The following is a 22148-nucleotide window of genomic DNA, read 5'->3' on the forward strand; positions in this document are numbered from 1 at the left end:
TATGCTCATCATCTCTCCTCTCTCCCTCTCCCTCCCTCTATCTCACTTTCTCACTCTCCCTTCCTCTCTTCACCTCCCTCCAGTCAGATTTCCCTCCCGGCTGCTGCGGAGTGAAGTGGGAGTCAGTATGATTGCTGCAGGCTTCTCAGCATGCTTTAATTAGCTCCTTTTTTCTTTTTGTTTTAAAAAATCAAGGTTATGGAAGATCCTCAAAAAGTCAAATTGTACTGGAGGGGTACAAAATTTTGGGCACTTGTAGAGACACACTGTTAACACAAAAAAAAGCTTTTCATCACTACTGCATGTACAACTTTGTGTATAGATGCATATGCATGGATTTTCTTTAACACATATGAAAAGATGAGGTGAATGTCAAAGGTGTAGAGGTGTAAATTCCCAAAAAGATGCTGCTTTCTCTACTTTCTCTGGAGAGAGTGCTCACTTGCTACTGTTTGGGAGAGAGCTTGGGTTGTACTCATTTTGATTTGCGTAAGTGTTGTAGCAAGTTGGAATGGGTCACTGATTTCAGCTGTAAAAAAAAAAAAAAAAAAAAAAAGATGAGTGTATTTTCACATTTAGCTAATTTAGTAAAATTCACTGTTAACATCATGATTCAAGACCTTTCTAACTGGAGCACTCAATCCAGGCTTTGTCCTTTCTTCCAGCCTCTCCTTTCTTTTTCAGATTCCAAAATGGCTAAATTCCAGGCAGCACACAGCCAAAAGGCTGCAGCAGAGAAAGCTTCCACACTAAGCTAAAGTGACAAGAGAGGAGGAGACTGATGCAATGGAACACTAGTGTTAGAACAGAGCCATGTACAGTATAACACTTCATTCACCCAAACAAACACGTACACACACACACAAAGGACAGCGAGAACTGATGTGAATGCCTAGATTGGCTTTGAAAATGTGTGTGGCGGATGTATATGAGTAACACCCGTTCTTGAACACAAAGTGTGGAGGTGCCCTTCAACGAGGAAATGAATGCCCCGCAGTAACAGGCTATTGTTGTACTGTGTGAGACTGTGTAGCTCCGATTGTGTACGTGCGCAACTATGATGTGTAGCCGGGTGCTGCTGGAAAAAGGAAAAAAATGGCTCAGTTGACTGTGAACGGGATAAATAAAGGTTACAACACACATACGCACACATGCAATCACATATTAGTGACAAAAAGAAAAAAAAAGCAGTGATGTATATTAGCCTGTTGCTGGACTAGAAATTCTGTCATAGCAATTTAGAGGGGATGTGGTGGTGAGTGTGTGTTTGTGTGTGTGCGTTTTGATGTGGTTGTGTGTGTGTGTTGAACTGACATGTTCTTGTGGAGAGCTGGGCAGTTATATAATGGCCAACACAAACAAACAGAGTCCTTCCAAGGGACCAGAGGAGAGCCAATAGCTCCATGAATTCACAGCACTCAGCCTCAACAGTCTGGCAGAAAAATATATACAAAAACACAGAACAAAAAACAATATGGGTGATGAGAAAAATAAGAACGAAAATGTGAGCACTGTGGAACGAATACAGCAACGGCGTGGCTGAAACTCTTCTGCTTCGCTTACGGTAATTGACCAGAAAGAGTATTCGAAATAAAACCGTAATGTTTAACGTCGAGGTTGATGATTTTCAGTATTTTAATCGTGTGATAAGTTATATCTACGGTTTTATTCTCCTCAGGCCATGCACTGTATAACTAATACAGAAGGTCAAGCTAAAAACAGCACTGGAACAATTTTTGTTGCATGCATTAAGGGATTTCTGATCCCTAGGGGGCAGAGAGACTCCAAAAGAAACTCAGAAAGAAAAACACATCTAGCAGAAACAGAGCAGAACTTGCATCCTATTGGAGTGTGTATGTATGTATATGCATATGAGTATGTGTTGTTTTTCTTTTGGCAAACTAAGTGCTAAAGTTTCTTCACCGGCGATGTTGGTTCTCCACCATTGGGACCAGTAAACCCATACAAACAACTTGAAATGTGTATGGATACTGAGTGAGAATGGCCGTACTAATATCTAAAATATTGCGGAATAGAGTTTTGCTTAGAATTAAATAGTTAAATAGACGCCATATCCTTTCAGAAAGCAAAACTTCAGTATTTCATCGGTCAGGTTGATGTAAACTTTGTGTTACAAAAGCCAATGAAATATGTGTAATGCGGATCTGGCATGTCTGCTTGAAAGCTAAAGCCTGTCTTTGCATGAAGGCAGCAGCTAAATCATTTTAGTGAGAGAGTGGAGAGTAATATAAAACATTCGACATGAGATGGACAGCGGGCTTTGAACCGGCAGCCAAGACCATCAGCCACTGGGGTGAAAGGAGAGCGGGGGAAGAAGCAGAGGAAGTAAACAAGGAGAAAAAAGGCACTGTTATTTGGGAAAAGATCACTGCAGTCATCAAATACAAATAAATTTAAAACATCAAAATGATCTATTAGAAATAAGTAGAATTCCCGTTTACTTTATAGTACCTTAAAACTTAACAAACTAACTTTTATTCTCTTTCTAATAAAGTACTTTTTTTTCTTTTCTTCTACCTATAATAAGTAATCTGAGCAAGACCAAAAACTCAGGCAGTATGTGTGTCCCTGCGTCTGTGTGTGTGTGGATTTACTGTATGTGTAATTGTAATAAGCATTATGGTGCTAGCAAGTATAAGGATTGTGTGTCTTGATAAATCCAGCAAGAATGTAAACCTGGGTCTCCCCTTAACGTACAACAGAACAGCTGCTTGCATTTGCAACACGCACGTACGCATGCACGTCACACACACACATACGCACAAACTCTACAGACAGACATCCGTTCGCTGTTTCAGGATCAAATTAGGGTTGCAGGAATTTCACACTGATGGTAGATAGGAGTTAGTTCACCTGCTCCAGTCTGTTCTAATGACAGATGAAAGACCGACTTAGCTAGATTAGATCCAGCCTCGCATTCTCTGTAGAAAGCCTTAAGTCTGTTCACAAAACATACAGTAATCCAGATGATGACTGACATGTCCATTCAAATCATACAGTATGAAAACTCACAGTTTCACCCTGACACAAGATCCAATGACATCTCCTGCTGTAATATAGATGATGAAATATCAAAATACATTCACAGTAATAGTCTGAATCATGTGAAACATGTAATGACACATATGCAGCCATCAGCCACACACACACACACACACCCAAACCCAAACGTCCACACACGTCCACACACACTCTTATAACTGCAGCTCATGCGTGGTGTCCCATTTCCACAGCCAGACAGAATTCATGTGTTCTTTTGAAGGCGCCACTGAAAAAACATCCTTGCTTTCACAAACATTTCTGGCTATACACACATACACACACACACACACACATATACACACACACATACACACACACACAGCTCAGCAAGATAATGACAGTCTAATACCGGAGTGTACTCTATTAAAGCCATTGAACACACTTTGGAGACTGTATAAACAAAGACAACTGCTCTCGTATTGTCTCTCTCTCTCTCCTCCTCCTCGGATAGAGACTTAGGTAAATGGAAGATGCTGCATTGAAGCGTCCTGTCAAAGAAAACAAAGCATGAAATATTCAGTGAAGGTGCTCCATCCACTTGACTCAGAGCGAACAGTCAAAGCCAACAGCACTCAACCCAAACACCTCGCTCGCCACGCTCTTAAATCTACTACTTAACCGCCGCTACCTGACAGCATGTTATGTTTAATTACTTGATTATTCATTTGTGATCTTTGCTGAACTTCAACCAGTTTGTGTATTTTGGTGAGATCCTTGAAGAGGTTTTGAACACAACAATATTATACCGATATACATTCTTTTTATAGAGGGAAAAATCAAACACAACCAAACTCCTGCGTGGAGTTTTGGAGCCCAATATGTGTCTGTTTGCAGGTCTGTGACTTGTAAATACATGGTTTAGACATCTGTTTCTATGTGTTTTAGCTGGCTGTAGCGCTGTAAATATGTTTTCAGCATCCCTGCTATCTGTCTGTACGGTGACCTAACCTCGTGCACTCATCTATCTGTTAACACAGAGGGGCCTGGAGAGCGAGCTGCGCGCTGGGGCCCCTGATGGCTGCATGCAGGGGGTTGTGGGGGCCTGTTGGTGCAGCTGTCCCACTCCAGAGTAACATAAGACCTTATTAGAGTCCATTAGACCTCTCTGAAACTAATAAGAGATTGTCAAATACATCCAAACATTCACACAATTCACAGAGAGACAGGACGTGAAAGGAGGGGTGGCTGGGTTGCGGGTGGGGTGGGGGTGGGGGTGGTGGTGGTGAGGGGGGTGGGGAGAATTTGTCTACAAAATGTTCCATTGTTGTATCTTCAACTTTAAGGCGACATTTCAAGCTTCCACAAATTGTATTAATCTATTGTTTAAAATATTTCCCGTAAATAATCTGAAATGACATCATGGGACACGTCCCTTTTAGAACTATTCTAATGAATAACTTCAGGGGGTTTTAGGTATTAACACAAGGTTCAGAGGCAGATAACACTGACTGATCAATGTCTGCATATCAGTAACTATATCATATTAATATCATTAACTCTTTTTTTATTTGCTGTTTTTTGTTTGTTTTAATTAAAGCGATAGAAAACCCCCCATTTAACTTCTCCTTCAGTGTGTTTACATTTTGTAGATACAAGGTTTCCATCTGACAGCTGCAGCAAAGTTTCTCCTTGCATCTGGATGACGAGACAGGCTTGCCTGGAGTCCGCTGCCCCAGAAAAAGAGCTTCCCTTGGCCCTGACAGCAGGGGCATGACCTGGTAGACTGCCTTTGATCTTTAATTAACACTGGGCACGGCTCTGGAGAGGAGTGAGCTGATGAACATGGGAGCATTTGGGACCAGCTACAATAACTAGGATAAGAGAGCTAGACAGAGCTAGACTTCTTTTTTTTTTTTCCAAAACTTCCAACACTATTTTAACTTTAAAGTCACTGTGGTGCAGCCGCAGTGCAGAGGTGGCTGCTCTCAAATAGATGCTGCGTCTGGCTTCTTAAGCAGAGTGAAGAGCTCTCTGAAACTAAGAAAAGAGGAACACTGTCTGCCGCTGCCAGCAGTTTTCTGTCTGATGAAGACAAATAAAATATAGAAAAACATAAACCAGCGGAACCTGAAGTAAGTGAGTATTTATACCACGTCTATTGTTAGTTTATGTAACACACCATATGCATTGCAGTATTTAAATATAAAATTCCCTTTTACATTTAAATGTATTAGAAGCAACACTTTCTACCGATGCAAAACATGATGGAGCTGCTGCACTGGACAAGCTGCTAACTCAAAATAATCTCACTGCGGAGAAACACTGACAAAGTACTGCAACTGTAACTGATGAAAACTGTTAGACCAGCCGCAGGAGCCACATACTGGAAACTTAATTTTGCACAAGTGGTTGAGTTATTTTATATCTTTATGCATATGTGCAACCCTCTATAAAGAAAATGCTTGTAAAACCCTTTCCTACACCTGAAGAAAAAAAAATAAGCATATTACACTCTGAATTTTAAACAGACTGAGATGCTGTCTCATGTGCTAAGATGAAAGGCCCATTATGCCGTTTAACCTTTGAACCCACTGGCTGCTTGATCCCAAAGGGGATATAAAAGTTGCCATAGGGGCGTCCTTTACTTAATCTTTTTTGACAAAGTAGTTTAGCTCAAATGAATTGAAAACATGAAGAGGAACAACAGACAATTACATTCAATAAACAAGTTGTCTAGAAAACAGCTGCATCTGCTGTTAAAATCCTCAGGTAAGGAATGTTTTGCATGAGCGCTATGTTATTCCATAAATATAACAAAAATCAGTAGCACCGGGAGCCAAACCATCATTCAGTGACTCCAATCACTGTATCATTTTGATTCGCTCCAACAACCAACTGGCAACAGCTCACATCAGTCCTCAGCGAAACATGTGTGATGATGATGATGATGATGTAGGAAACAGAAAGAAAGTCAACCGTCAGACAGCTGGGATTATATTTTTTTTAACTTTTACCAGCACCTCAAAGGCGACAACATATTTTGAGGGTGAGATCGAGTATCTCCAGACTCGAATGTCTGCCCACTCATGACTCCACCGACACCCACAACCATCACCGCAGCTATTTCATTATTCACCATCCACTCCAGCCCTCTCCTTTCTTCTGCGTTATCAGTCCCATCTTTGCTACCTTGGTTCAGATCTTCCCAAAGCTAATGATGTGACACAGAGCAGCTTACTATTGAACTACTGCGCGCTGCACTCTATAGCTCAAAGACCCATATAACGCAACACACACATACATGGAAATGTATAGGTACAATTACTGACTTATCCACCGACACTTTGGGTTTCTTGGGTTCTTTTGAAGGCATTACACACACACACACACACACACTAACACATACATGTATACACAAAGGTTGGGCATTTCACATTAAAGGTTCTGGGCTGACAGATATGAAGTGTAAGAGTCTTCACATCAAACAGCACTTTTGCAGCCCTGGTAAACACCGTATTATGTCACTGACAGCATTTCAAACAAGGACAAAAACAAAACATTTAATTTTTCAGCCTGTTGTTGATGCAAAAGGAAAATGAGATATTACATAAGAAGAAGAAGATGACAGACAAATTGAAAGGATGACAGAACTACTGAGGAATAAAAATGCATGATTGAAAGAAGATCTGTCTTACTTTGGCAGGTGTTGCTCCTCTCCTCGTACCCTGGGTTACATAGACACTTCCCAATAGGCACAAGCCACTCCCCCTCTGTGCTGCAGTACATTCGTGGAGGCTCCTCCTCTTTGGAGTGATTGACGCATGAGCCTTTGACCTCCACCAGTGACTGGGAGTCCATTGGCACCGTATCAGGGAAGGATGCCAGATTCCTCACTGTTTGTGGGCACTTCTTAAAGTAAACCCTCACTGAAACTAAAGCTACGCAGGCGCCCACATCCTGGAACGCCAGGTAGAAGCCCTTCTTGGTCATGGGGCCCACTTCACGCACCTCAGTGTTGAGCTTGAGGATGCGATCGCCAAGGTCCATTTGGGTGAAACTCTCATCAGCGGCGATGGTGTCGATCTTGGAGAACTGGTGCTCCCTGAAGTGACTGCCCTGGTCATCGTCTGTCTCCAGGTAGAGGAGGTTGAAGGTCTCCTTGCAGGTGCCCAGGACCAACGGGATGGAGTTGCAGTCCCTCAGGGTGAACTTCAGCTCCACATAGATCTTCTGGGCTGACTGGCGAGGGATCCAGTTGGTGCGAAGCCAGTTGTTCTGGCTGTACTCCATCACATTGCAGACCTGGAAAGTCCTGATGGGAGTGTAGTGCTCATCCACCCCACTGATCTCCTCCCACTGAAAAAAAATAAGATGGAGAGAAGGAGGAGTGGAGGAGAGAAACAGAGAGAGAGACGAGTAGGAGCAACAGACAAGGGAGGCAGAGAAGCATAAACAGGAGAGAAAAAAAAGAGGGTAGATTAAAGAGAAAGGAGAGAAAAGGGGAGGAAGGCAAAGGAAGGGATGATGGGAGTAACAGACAGAGTTGTAAAGAGGAAGAAAGTGACGGAAAAGACGAAGGGAAAAAAAATGTTAAGAAACGAGAAGAAAAATAAGGGAGGCGGAGAATGAAGGGGTGGAAGAAAATAAGCATTTTGAGGAAAAAAAAAAGACAAGCAAAGAGAGAGCAAAGTTTAAGAGGGAGGAAAAGGAAAGGGGAGGGTTGGAGTCAGAGAAGGAGGAATAAGAGGAAAGTAGGGGAGGATAGCAGAGAGAAAAATAAAGTTATCTCCACCCTGTAAGCAGTTATGAATGAATTATTCAAATTCAGATACACTTGCTGAATACTAAACATCGAATAAACACTTAAGGGTGAAAAATCACACTATCAGATCTCTTGTAAATTCCTCAAATTAATTAAAAGCAAACTTGCTGCCTTAGCCAAATTTTCTAGATTAGCGCACTGTGAAAATATCTCAGAGAAAAACCATGAAGTGATTTCCCATCTCAGTTGTACTAAATGTGTGTGAAGCTACTAAATTGCTGTTAAATATTAACAAAATCTTATAGTGTTTTTTTTTTTTTTTTTTCCACCCTTATACTAACGCGTTAGGACTTCAAGCTGCAGTCTTGGTTATCTGCATCACAGTACGATTGCTACGAAAGGAAACGTGCTGAATCCACTATGAAACAAAAAGCAGCTACGAAGTATAGACAGATGTGAGTGTATACCAGGAACGTCCGTGTCTATCTTACATTTTCCCTCCACTGGGAGAAAGCAATGAGAGAGGAGAGGAGAAAAGAAAGCAGGGTCATTCCTTTTGAATTCAACACAGCGGGAAGACTCATTGATCATGTGCTTTGGCTTCGCTGTTCAGGCAAATCAACAATGAATCACGGCGATGATGAATGGGCAAACACCTGAAACACTGGACTCATTGTGGGTAAAATGACAGTCATTACAACAAACGGGCCTCAATGGATGCTTTTTCTTTTCTTTTCTTTTTTTTTTTTGGTGAAGTTAAGAATGGATGTGTGTCTGAATGAGCAGCGCTTTCGTCAAAGAGGGAGAAAAACACTTTCTTGGTAAGTGGAAACTGAATTATCGCTTCTTTCACACAACCATTAATGGAAACATAAACGCACACATATACATTCGCATAAGACTCATGTGAAGTGTTTAAAGTCCCATAGCAGGCAGACACAGCAGGTGCTTTCAGCCCGAACACAGAAGTTAATAACGAGCTAAGAAAGTCGAGGTTTTCTATTACGCGCTTTTGTGTGCCTGTGTGTGTGTGTGTGTGTGTCTGGGTGTGTGGGTGTAAAGCATATCTGTGAGTGTCTGGTGTTCAAGCAGCTCTCAGGCTTAAGGATGGCCACTTGCTTTTCATCTTACAGTAAAGTTAATGAAACACCCCTGAAAGAGAGAGAGAGGGAGAGGGGAGGGGGGAGGAGAATGAGGGAGAAAAAGCTGGAAAAAGTAAAAAAGATAAAGCTAAAAAGCAGAGTGGAAGGAGGAAGGAGGGAGAGATAGAGAGAGGGGGAAAACTGAAGGGGGAGGGGGGAGGGGGTATTTCATTGGTGTTTAGTCTCCTCTGTCATGCTTTCCTTAGTATCACCTCATTCATCAGAGTGTAGTCCTCTCGATACGTCTAACAATAACAGGGGAAAGTAGACAGAATTAAGTGGAGCTAAATATAGAGAGGTGAATCTAAACTTCATATTTCACCTCGCTTTAGTCATGCGATGAATAGCTCGACTGAATGATGTGATGACATGCAAAAATATTCGACGACAGACTTTAACACAACAGAAAGTAGAGGGAAGACAAGACCTGCCACTATGATTAGCGATTCTGTTGATATTATGTTTGATGAGCCAATGTACTGACTTGAACTTATTGTAATGATATATTCTACTCTGGTTCTACTGTTTCTGTCATAGTGAAATAATGTCTTTAAGCCAGGATATAAAGCAGCGCAAATGTCTTCTTTTTGGAACATTTTGCATTTAAATTTTTGTGCATATTCAATCTGTCAGTGCTGTTGGTTAAAAATACTCAATGGAAATATTAGCTACCTGCTAAAAGTACTAAAAACATAAGTAGACAGACTCTCATCCTGTCCAGAATAGGGATGTCAGTATTGGGTAATTTTGCTTTTGACAGCTGCTAACTAACTGGTTAATTTTTAAGAAAAGTTATGATTTAGCTTTTGTTAGCGAGAGCCAGTAACTTAGGTGGTCAGAGCTAGTGTTTTTCAATGCGTTTAGTAGCTCTCGATGGCATAATGTGCTCGGGCTTGAGGTACACAAATATAAATGATAATACGACTATAAGGTGACCCTGATTATAAGAGGACCCCCCTTTTCCAACAGCTGTTTTTGGCAAACTTTTTGAATATAACTTACATCATAGTATAGTTACTCACACACTCTCCTGTCAGGCTCTTGGAAGCGGTCAAAAATTATTTTCTCCGGCAGTTAGCATTTATAAGACTGCCTGTTTGTCTTTTTGAGCTCCTTATCATTTGTCACAGTGGTATTTGGCAACTTGACATATTCCGTTTCTGCAGTAGAGACGTCGAAGACGCTTTGGACTCGTTTTCACTCGTCATGAATTTATTTCTTCCGTGGCAGGAAAACGTTACACGAGCTTTCAGAAACTCCTGCAGGTTAATTTGGACTAACGAAACACTTTTAGTGCTGACTGACTCTAACACACTCACTGTAAACAGACTTTAAGACACTCGCTAGCCTAGCAACATTAATGCTACAAAAAACCCATAATGCAACACTCCGTGTAGAAGACGGTTTTACACTGGTACTTCAAAAAGTCCGGAAATGTTGTTGATACTTCTCATTTTTCAAAACTGAAATGTGTGAGATTACAAATTGTGGCTTATAGTTACTGCTTCTTTTCATCCAAATATAGTAATTTGTAAAAACATGAAATATTCAATATTCTAACTGAAAAATAGAGTTTTTGATTAAATATAAAGAGCACAGAACTGGTTGGCTCTGTGGCTTTGTTTCTATCTCTCTATGATCTGTCATAAGAAAACCTTAAGAGGATAGAACAAATGTAAATGGAGCAGGCTTACATATCCACTCCGGACTGTCCCTCCCCTTTCTCATTGCTTCAAGAGTTTTGATAAAATTATTGTCATATTTCATTGTGTCACATTTAATATGCCCTTTCCCTGAAAAGTAAGCTACTTCAGCAAAATTGGTTTATGACAAAACAAGTGGCCCAAAGGTGGAGAGCAAAGTGTGTGTATGTGTACTATACTGCCTGTACATACTGAGCAAATGTGTGTTTATGAACATGAACAATGTCCCACTCACTTTCTTATGTATGAGCATATTGTGTGTTAATGTGTGTATGCAATGTGTTTGTGTATGTATTTTGTGTGTGTTTGTGCATACTAGTTTGCGAGCAGATGTCTGTGTGAGCTGCAGCCTTTATGTCTTATCCATTTATGTACTTTCATGTCTACCCATATGATGCAAACTGTGCTAAATCTAAACCGAGTGAGGGCTCTCTGCTTTTTAGCTGTCTTTGGGAGGGGTCTTAAGTTTGCTGAACACAAACACACACACACACACACACACACACACACACACACACACACACACACACACAGTGTTCAAAATTAAACCCAGGTGTGGGTGTGTGCATGTATGTGTGTTAGGTATGCTATATCCTATTCCACAGGAGATGACTTGACTTAAGCAAGTCTCTGCCAAAGTAAATGAGACCTCCGCAACGATGTGAGGATCCCACTCTGGAGGATAAAATCTAATATATGGAGCTACCCTCCTCCCCAACTCCAAACAATACATCATAAGAAGTAACTCCAACAACCTTGAAACACTTCCCTGTGTTAGTCAGCTAAGGCTTGTTTTATCTGTCCTTCACTAGAGGAAGAGGGAGTGAGGACAGACATAAATGATTTCTAGAAACCATAATCCAGCTCCAGATGCAGAAATGCATTACTAATGAGAGAATGACATGCTCTATAGTCCAGTGAAGGTATCAATTGTATGGAACAAAACGGCACAAATGAGTCTCAGCCACTGTTATGAATAAGTAACCAGCCACAAATGCAAGGGGAGAGTTCTAGCATATTCAGAGAATCATAGTTTTAGTCACTTAATTCACAAATCAAGATATAGTCAAGCGTGGCAAGGTAGTGGTGGAACACCCTTGTGACTGCTTGTGTCCAGCACTTGAGGGGGCACGAATGAAATCAAGGTAGGATTAGAAAGAATCGCAAATTATCAGTGATTGCGCAAGTACTATTGGCAATCATTTTAATGATCTTGCAGCTCCTCATTCCTTTTTGAAACTCTCCCACCCAGAGCTTCTCAGAGGCCATCAGCAAAGGCAGCTACCACTGTGAATGTGTAGAGCTGTTTGTATATCGACCAGGTCTAAATAAATAAAGATCTAATGTGAGCCGGCAACCCCCTTGTTTCTCTCCAGGGGGGTGTAACTCCCCTTCCCTTGCCCTCTAATTGATATATAACAACACAAGGACCCTACACCAGTCCTTGTGACCTCTGACCCTGACCCCTGATGGTCACAGCTGGGCCACACTTTGGTGAGATCTTGTCCCTGGTTTCTCTGATCTGTGCTGTAGGTGAAGCAGCTAAAGGGACAGTAAAATGAGAGTGCGGTAACTTGAGCTGCTCAAAACATTACAACTATTGCAACAGGCACGTCTCAGAGTCACCAAGTCAGCACACCACTTCAAAGACACGCAGGTCAATGAGAGTTAATGGACCAGTATATGGACCAGTATAGGGTAACAATGCATTTAGACCAAGACTAGCTGTGTTTTAGGAAACAAGATTGAGAAAGAGCTTCCTCTATTTCAAGGTTAAACAAATAATCAGTGACGGGATTTTACATCTTAATCATACTGGAGTCTATCGTGTCACTCTGTCAGAAATTAATTTTGAATAGGCCAAATCTACAGTGTAGCAATAATTATTATCCAGGTTGCATAAATAAAACAAAAAGAAGAGAAGAAGAAGAAGAGGTTCAATTAAATGAATGGTACTCATATATAATTAAATATTTTGTGATCACTAGTAATGTTTGAAACAATATTATATAATTCAAATATGTTGTACAATATATATAATTAAACCAGTTGAGATTTTTTGCATTTACATTTTTATTCTTAAATCAATCTTTATATATTTATATATGTGGGATACAGCTTATTTGTAATCTTTTTGGGACCTGGAATTACTAAAAGGGACTCACAACCGTCCATTACACCTCTACAGCTTCAGAGGGATGGCTCTAAAAACCGGATCGTCTACAACAAGTGCGGAGCCATGCAGCTTACATTTTTGGGCTCCGTAGAGGTCAGTGAATGGGGTCACAGACACGCCAACTGCAGCATATCAGTCAAAGGGCATTTCATCAGCCGCTGTTACCAAAGAGAAACCTGAATACACACTTCATACCTCCTCTTCTTCATCCTCCTTCCTCCTGTTTTCGAACAGCTCCGAGCTTTGACTTGCTAATCCTTGTCTATGCTTTACTCAAGGACACATCAACAACAATCACTGAAGGATGCTGAAAACAAAGGAGCCTACTGGGTGTGTGTGTATATTTAAACAATGTTGGATAATGAGGCTGTGAGTATGTGTAATTTCCGTTAGTTTTTTTTTTTTTTTTAAGGGCAAATTAAATAAATTTAGACAAGCTGCTGACAAGTTATTTTTAAATGATATTAAAGTCTTACATTTTTGTTGTTCTAGGATTACTCAATCTACTACTAGAATATATTTCTTGCACTAATGAGTATATTTGAGATAGTTTTGGATATGATGTCATGCTGTGTGCTTGTCAGTCAGAGGGTTTGCCATGAGCTGGACTAGTAATCATAACACACTTTATACCTTCTCTGTTTCCTCCTCCACTCTGGTCCCTTGCCTTCCTTGCTAATCCTCGTTTATGGATGGGCTTTTCTCTGTACTCGCTCTCTCTCTTTCCGCAGGGCGGGGGGAGCAGTTTATGCTGGTCAGGCTGAATTTGCAGATGGGGTGGCAGCAGTGCACGGGGGGGCTTTAAGAGCCCTTGGGTGACTAAAGAAGTTGAAACAGCAGTCTGTACACTGAGAACTAAATAAAAGAAAGCTGGCTGTCTGAAGTGGTGGAACCAGTCCAAAATATAAAAAGCTATGCCATTATAATGCCCCCCCTCCTCCCCTCCCCCCACCCCCATCCTTTCCTCTGGACCTGAGAATTGGAATGTGAGATGTGATGTGACCGCTGGCTTTTTTCTATAGATGTCAAGCTTCTTCATTGTGATAAAAAAGGTTCAGTCGATGCTATTATTACTTAGCTTTTATAAAAGACTTGCACAGTCCGGTGGAGTGAGCCCTAAACTGTAAAAACAGCTGCAGAGAAGTTTTATTTATATTACTTAAATTAACCAAAAGTCTTGTAGCAAACATCTGACATGAAACTTGTTTCTATTCAAGCATCAAGGAACTATTTTCTTGAAAATGTTAATAAAAATGGAATTTAGATGAGACTCAGAAGCATAAAGTGGGTTTCACTTACTTGTACTTACTTACTTGCTTCTTAAGTGTTTTCAGCATTTTAGTTCAATATATAAAACCCTACGTAGTAAATAATAATTACGTTTCTGTGTTTGTAAGCAAAAACTTTGCTTTTGCACTATTTGCCAATCACTGCAATACGCACAGTTCCTGGCAAACACAGCAATACAGTTCGTATCCTCTGTAGGTTTCTATGAAAAATTGACTTTACTTTGTATGTACCCATTAATTCTATTTTGTATGCACAGCCAGTGTCTGGGGTGTTGGTTTGTTGCTGAAGAATGCTTTCAGAGCACTCAAGAATGTAATCTTTAACACTCTTTAGTCTTGTGGACAGCTAAGCCCCCTGGACACTGCTCAGCAATCAGCCGGCCTCCCAAACAGATAACAGTATATCTGGATCACACGCACTCACATACACATACACACACACACACACACACACACACTCATCAGTCCAGTCAGTGGCTATGGAGTGAACATCCTGGGGAAGCTAAACTCTTAATTTGTTCTGACCGGAGCACGTTGTGTCTCAGTAGGCCGATAGCCGCAGCCTCTCCATCAATGTGAATGAGTGTTTGTGTGTGTGTGTGTGTGTGTGTGTGTGTGTGTGCGTAAGGGCTCAGTGCCACTGCCACATTATGAGAAATCATTTGTGAGCAGCAGTCTCCCAGGGCAGGCTGCTTATCGGAGCAAGTCAGTGGATGACGTGAGTAATTACAGATGATTCACCTTGAGGACTTGATCATCAGCAATATCTCTCTCTCTGTCTCTCTCATCCTTTCCTGCCCTTCCTTCCTTACTTCTCTCCTCCTCTCTCTCTCTCTCTTTCTGCCTTTGTATCTCTTCATCCCCTTTGCCTCTCCCTCTTTTTGATCCTCTCATGTCCTTCCTTCTCTCCTCCTCCTCTCTCTTCTTCTATCTCTTCATCCCTTTTGCATCCCCCCCTTTCCCCTCTCTCTCTCTCTCCCCTCCCCTCTTTTTTGATCCTCTCCTGTCCTCTCTTTCTCTCTGGAGTCATTCCCATTTAAGAATGACATTGGCTCCCTTTTCCGGCAGCATTTTTATGTACTGTATCACCACACGCTTTTCTTCTGAACTCGATCAAAGCAAATAAGTTGAAATAAAGCAGAGCTTGTTGCGCACACTGCATAATGTCCGACACACATTCCAATGTCCAGTGCTGGATCAAGTCCTCAATATCAGTACTCTTTTTTTTCCCTACTTGCTCACATGTGAATAACTTTTTTCAACACAACATCAATCTCTCAATATGGTCACGCGATTGTCCTGTAACCTGCAATTGTTCTCAGACTATATGCATTTTTAAACAGCCTACAGTTTTTCCTTGGGTCATTTTTTTTTTTCATTTGTGGTTCAACCTCAAGAAGAAACTCAGAGCGTTTTGACAGTGCCAGCGCTGCATATGGCTGAGGGAAACAAGGTTTGGCAGCTCTACGGAACAAATGACTGGATTACCTTAAGCCACTGCCAAGGAGTAATTCTAACACTTAATAAAGGAAAAACAGGGAAGTGTGTGTGTGTGTGTGTGTGTGTGTGTGTCAGTGGGCCAGCCCTGAGGCACAGTAGTCTAACTAGTTGGACAAATAAACACTGAGCGAGAGCCCACTGGAGGGACTTTGGTAGCAGACAGAGGCTGATAGATGAGGCTGTGGAGATTTTTTTTTTTTTTTTTTTTTTTTCCCAAAAGTATGGGACGATGTTGCTGCAACATTGGTGGTTAGTTTTATGAGAGATGTGCAATTCTCACATGTAATAATAAAATTTTTGGAGAGAATTTGTTAGCACAGAATGGTTATGGAATGAAAATAACATGCCAGGGGCCAAATCCAGAAGCACAATCTCACAAACTTGGAAAATGTGTATTAAAAGACTGGTAGCCAGTTTCGACGCATGTGCCACAGACAGAATGAGGTGGTTCCATACTGTCAATTAAGCACAAATGGATAAACAAGTGAAATCTCAACAATGGCATGACAATGTTTTCATGCAACAGCAGTAAAATGCTATCTGCATTGTTGATGCAATATTCACTAAAAAGTGGGTAAGCTTATCATCATTCTCGTGTGGATGCTTTTGTGCCTACAACCTAAAATCCTTTAATGCCTTAATCTTTCTTTAAACACACGCACACTCAAATACACAAACACGCAGTACATTTTCCCTTAAGCATCTTGACCATATGGCAAACTCCAAATACTTAACCTTTAACCTGTGAGACGGAGAATGGACAAAAAACGTCTAAAGAAAAGTGGGTTAATCTGCACTTGGCTCATTGGGTCAAGATGACACAGTGAGAGCCACAGGACATAACATAAAATCCTGATTTCATGTGGTGCGGGGCTGAATCCTATATCAAATCATGTTGGTGGATATGTCTCCCAAATGCTAGCATAATCAGACATAATGTGGGTAAATATAGAGATAGAAGGTACTCACCCCATGCAATGGGTAGGAAATCCATCCTAACTCCCCTTGGCTTGCTTTGGAGTCTAACAGGTTGACTGTGGTGAGGAAGAGAAAGAGAGAGGGAAAACAAAGAGAACATATGAGTGTCTAGTCCTTGTTAGCCCCAATTAGCCTTTATCTAATCCCACAGGAGGGATCACCAACCTTAAGCACTGATCATGACTCTGTTTACTCAGCTGCCATACACACATACTGCACATATCCTATCAGACTCGGCACTATGGGCGGGCCCCGGGGGCCAAGTTTGCACATCCAGGAACTTGGCTCTCTCAGTAGAAATCAGCATTATTATGGTCATTATCATATATATATATATGTGTGTGTGTGTGTGTGTGTGTGTGTGTGTGTGTGTATTCACAGATTTATTATTGTATTCAATTATCTTGCAACATTAGTGTATGGAATATCATGTTTTAATTGTGGGACGAAAGTCTGAAAGAATTGGCTCTGTTTCTGATAATACAGTCTAAGTACACCCTCTGCTGGCTGTCCAGCGTCCAGCTAGCTCGGTTTAAGTATTAGCAATCGGATTTCCCTGTGGAAATGGACTTAAGAAACTGGTTTACCAACAAGAAAGGCTAACTTAATGAGGATAGTCACTCAGCAGGTGCAGCCACACTACAAGAATCAGCTACCGCTAGCAGTTTTGTAGATTCCAGTGATGAAACGGGAACTAGCATTGACATTAGCACCAAGCTAGCGACCACGGTAGGGACGAGTGCAGCCACCACAGTGCTATCACTCCCGCCATCTCCTCTCCCCTCTCCTCCACCACTACTGACAGGGCCTGGCTTGCTGTTTTCGCCACCAGCAGCTATCTCAGAACTGGATGTTAGTTGTGCATCGGTTAGCATCCCTTCTCCCAACCGTCATGTTGGAGAATTAAGCAGATTAATTCCAGATGACCTCGGGGTGGTGGATAAAACCAAACCCCTGGACTGTTTGTGTATGAATTATAAGGTTTAATAGTTGGGGGAGGCTACACGACTATAGCATACTTTGCCATTCTTATAAATAATAGGCTGCACTATCGGGTCACAATTAATATCGACTGACACGAATTTTAAGTGTCAGTAAATAAGCATATCATTTCATGGTAGTCTTTTTAATATACTGTAAACCTACATAACATTGAACTATTCAATATGAATCCATTGTTGCATTTAAAAGTCTGAAAAAAATGACTTTCATTGTCAGGGCCTGCGTATAGAAACCAAATCCTCTGGCGCCGGGACTGTATCCTATGCTAACCAACAGTGAGAGCTGGCTTTTTTGTCATCAAAGCAGAAGTTGGCTGGGCACACTGGCTACAACACACATATCCTGAGGAGGTATTGAACTGAAGAAAGGCCAACATTTCAAGAACCACAAAAAGAAAATGTTTATTTTCTTTTCAACCATGATGATTGGACTGTAACCATGGTAAAGCAAAAATGCATCAAATCTAAATTAGGATGCAATCACCAGTTTCAGAAGTAGTCAGAAATGCAATTGGCCACACCGACAACAAAATATGAATCTGTCTATAACAAATGGAAATACATTTTTACGTGTGTCCTGGCAAGAATTCATTTATATCAAACAGACATCAAGCAGCACTGAGGGAAGTCCATGTCTAATAGATGGAATATGTGTGATGGTGTAAGGTGAAGCTTTGTATTCACAAAATGGGTTTCATTTGGTGAACTTGATGGTGCTGAAGTAGCAGTGACGTCAGTTCTGAAGGAGCAGCACAAAACAGTTTTGGCGTCACAAATTACTGATACTTTTATTTTCATTGCCCACCTCCTCAGACCAAAATCACAAGTACAAAATGCAAATTGCAGGTGATTTTTGTGCACACATGAACAGACCCCGCTTACCAACCCTCAATGCTGACATACAGTATATTACTCAAGCACAGAAAAATTAGCTACAAAATTTTCTATTCTTAGTATATACATGCACGGCTGTGGTGTGAATGATTGTCATCGAACACAACTGTCAGTACTGACCATGACATATGGAGTGGGGAATGCAGAGGCAGCCTTATGCTCTATGGATGCCCCACTTCAGCCAAATGGTCTCTGTAGTTCCCCACCAGATTGTGGTTTGTAACACAAATAAGAAACAATAAGCTAATGTGAGTTCTTCAATGTAAAGTAAAACAATAGAGAGCCACTGTAGAAGCGACTGTGTAGCTACAATAAAAATTATTCATAAGTTCATTATTCAAAATTAATTACAATTTGAAATTGACTTTCAATCTTGTTCATTCTCTTTCTCTACAAGAGAATTATTCATTTTAAAAAAGGGTTAATTGAAAAAACTAGTGCATATGAGGAGCTAAAATATTTCACTACAGTGTGGAGAAGAAACAAGTCTCTAGTGGGCTTCCATTTTTTGGTTTGTCTTTCTTAAATATACACATTTTTATTACTGAACAAAAAATACTTTCTAAAACTGCTTTTTTTTCAAAGCCTGTTTTTGGGTGGACATCCTTAAAATTGAGGGAATCACTTCATGTTTACAGCACCACATTTGACTGAAAATAAAAACACATGAATTTACATGTTGCTGTGTTGCTGTTACACACACTCTTAAGTGACATACATAAAAATGTAAAGGATAAATAATCAGCTAATGTAAATGGATGGAGAGCAATAAAGTTCTGCCGCCCCAGTGGTCTCTCCCTTTAAGTTAGAACCTGAGACTGACTCAGCCTCTTTCTCCTCATCGTGCTGAGAGCAAAGCAGTCCACAGCTCAACATACACAAATAAATGTACACTTACACAAACACACACACACACACACACACACACAATTGCCCAAGTGAGCGAACACATACACAGCAAAGTGAAGCAGCAGTGCAGTCAGGCCCTGCAGCTGTAACTCCATTCACTGTGAAAATATGAGGAATACATTCCCCCTGTATTCTTCCATTCAGAGCCTCAGTGAGCAAGAGTGTACACATCTCCAAACACAACCATAGAGAATATTTGTGGGTCATGAGAGACTGCTTTAGTGCTGTAGAAACTATTTCAGTCAAACAGTCGAACCAAATTTTCAAAGAAAAGTGATTTTGCCTCTCTGTGAACTAATTCATGTTTCACACTAGAATAAAGGTTGAGATGGAAATCATCGTTTTCTTCAATGTGGCAGAAAAGAGCCTGAAAGGGAAGTGCAGAAAGGACGACGCACGCCCACATGCACAGGGAGCCTTATTATCAAATTCCAGGCTCAAAAAGCTACTAAATTGAGGCTCACCTGAGCTGTAGCCATGCTAAGCCACTCAGCCAGTTGAGTGGCAGTAGACAAATTCCTATTAGAGTCTAATGAAGCTATCTGTTCATGTCAGATAATAGCAGCTCAGCATCCAGGGCCATTGCTTCCAATTTACATTTCTCAACGAGCCGAGCCCACCACTCAAATTGAGCCGAGCGGGGGAATTTGAGAGCAGAAAATTAGACGGCTCTCATATCGCATGAGGAAAAAAGCTCCCTCCAGCTGCACTTGGCTGGGGAAATCAGCACTCACACACACACACACACACACACACATGGGCTTACAAACTCACAAATATATGCATAAACACTCCCTCACGCACTGTGCGCTGTTACAAAAAACACAGAATCACACCAAATGATGCAACCCCATCCAAGAAAATAGAGGAGTAAACACACATTGAAACACATTTGTACCAAGATGTTAGATTCACACGCATTCGTACTCAAAATAAAAGCATTTACACACACACATGCGCGCACACCCGCACACAACACGCATGCACTCTTTCAGTCGAACATGCACACGCATGCACAAAATATGAGCATACACAACATTTGCTGACAGCCTTACTCTCGCTCTTTCACACACAAACACACACACACTCACACACACATAGTCAGTTAGCAAGCTAGCGTCAGCCAAGCATATAGCCCCTGCCCCATCAGGGAGTGCCTCTAAACGGGAAGTAGGAGTATTAATAGCAAACTGAGCCAGCCTGTCTGCGAGGGAGCAAAACATCACAGAGGTAGAAACAGGTGAATCAATATATAACACACAGCGAGGGCCACCATCACACACACTCCCCCACACACACATAAACTGAACCCGAAGAAGACGGAAGTAGACGCGACGCCACAGGCAACAATCATAAACTGATGGAAACACATTGACATTTTTTGGGAGGGATATGTAATCCAGATGAGCACCATACAAATTACATTTGAGACCATTTGTCATGTAACATGTAGTGACCTACTATTGCTAGGACATGTTGAAATATTAAAATGGAATATTGGAGTAAAGATCTACAACCTACATATTTAAATGTCTAAGTTCATCACTATGACAGTCTAGCACAAACTTTTAATTCAGTGGTCCTTTAATTGCCCCAGAAGCCACTAAAATATGATGATGAAGGAACCCAGTTCACAGCCAATGGACATGGATGGTCTAGAATCAACTCATGCTTTATCAGCAAAGTGGAGATCCCCTTAGAACAGAACAGCACAGAGGAGAAGAGATGCTTGCACATGTTCTTGTAATATCTGCCATCTAATTTTGAACAAAGTGGGCGGGACTTTGTCTTTACAGCCTGGCTCTGTGCATGTGAAGGTTGGCAGGCTGCAGTGCAGGCAAAGCAAGGCGACTTGTGTCTGTGTTAAAGGGTGAAGTGTTCACCTCCCATTATGAATAATTCAAGTGCAGAGTCGCTCTGTCTGATGTTGCTGCTGTGTGCCCAACCCCTCTGCCCCCATTCCTCTTTCTTTCTTTCTTTCTTCTACTCTCACACCTTATACTTTACACACATAGACTTATACACTCACATAAATGCATACAGCTATTCTGCACACATAGCCTACCGTATATAACCATCTCTCACACACCACTTCATCTTTTTTTTATCTGACTCTGAGGCCTAAAGCACATGCTGCTAAATTGAAGATGCCACTCTCCAACTACAGCTCAGTGTTTTGTTGGCACACACATATAAATATAGGCTTACCTACATGTAGAGAAAGGAGGGGGGCGGGGGGAGTTAAAGGATTGGCATGTGTAAGCACATTTCCAGCACCTCTGAAAGGTACCATCGCTAAGAGACGCCCATCCATCCCAGCGGGACTACTGCGCCGGGCTCTCCGGGCCGAGCTTCCCTACCGCCGGCTAAAAATACCTGAGGCCTCCCGACGCCCTGCAGCGGGCCAACATCACACCACGCAAGAATACGCGAAGGGAAACGCTGCACCACAGCCATTTCATTATTTTTTTCGATTATAGGGGAAAATTTACAAAAAAAAAATCCTAATATCTCATATCTGTTAAAATGAGTCCGCAAATTCTCGGATTTTCTCTGTGTTTCAGTCAACTTTCCCTCAAAGTTTTATACAAGATCATTATGATTAAATGAAAGCCACATAGTAAATTCTTAAAAAAAATGTTGGTCGAGGCGTGGTGCCGAGATTGGATAGAAGATTAAACGAAATGATGCGTTTTGGTTTCCTTATTATTTGGAAGAGGAAACATCCTAATAAAATAATCACACGGGTTTTCCGTTATCCGTCATCAAAGTTGGAGTTTATTTTCCACGA

The 22148-nt window shown here is 41.3% G+C and overlaps 1 protein-coding gene across 8 annotated transcripts in view; it reads right to left on the reverse strand.

The window, feature by feature from the left end:
• Positions 1–22148, reverse strand: part of epha3 (eph receptor A3) — a 102390-nt gene that overhangs the window by 76770 nt on the left and 3472 nt on the right. For 5 of the 8 annotated variants that reach the window (XM_042425905.1, XM_042425899.1, XM_042425898.1 and 2 more), the window contains exons 2-3: positions 16545–16609; positions 6699–7359 (exon numbers count right to left, since the gene is read on the reverse strand). In XM_042425905.1, the coding sequence (XP_042281839.1) occupies positions 6699–7359; positions 16545–16609 (726 nt within the window). Of the gene's footprint in view, positions 1–6698; positions 7360–9929; positions 9959–16544; positions 16610–16718; positions 16775–17209; positions 17229–22148 lie in introns of those variants that run through there. The other 3 variants (XM_042425902.1, XM_042425901.1, XM_042425903.1) reach the window with 3 other exon arrangements.

This window comes from Thunnus maccoyii, chromosome 11, assembly GCF_910596095.1.
Source record: "Thunnus maccoyii chromosome 11, fThuMac1.1, whole genome shotgun sequence".
NCBI classification, from domain to species: Eukaryota; Metazoa; Chordata; class Actinopteri; order Scombriformes; family Scombridae; genus Thunnus; species Thunnus maccoyii.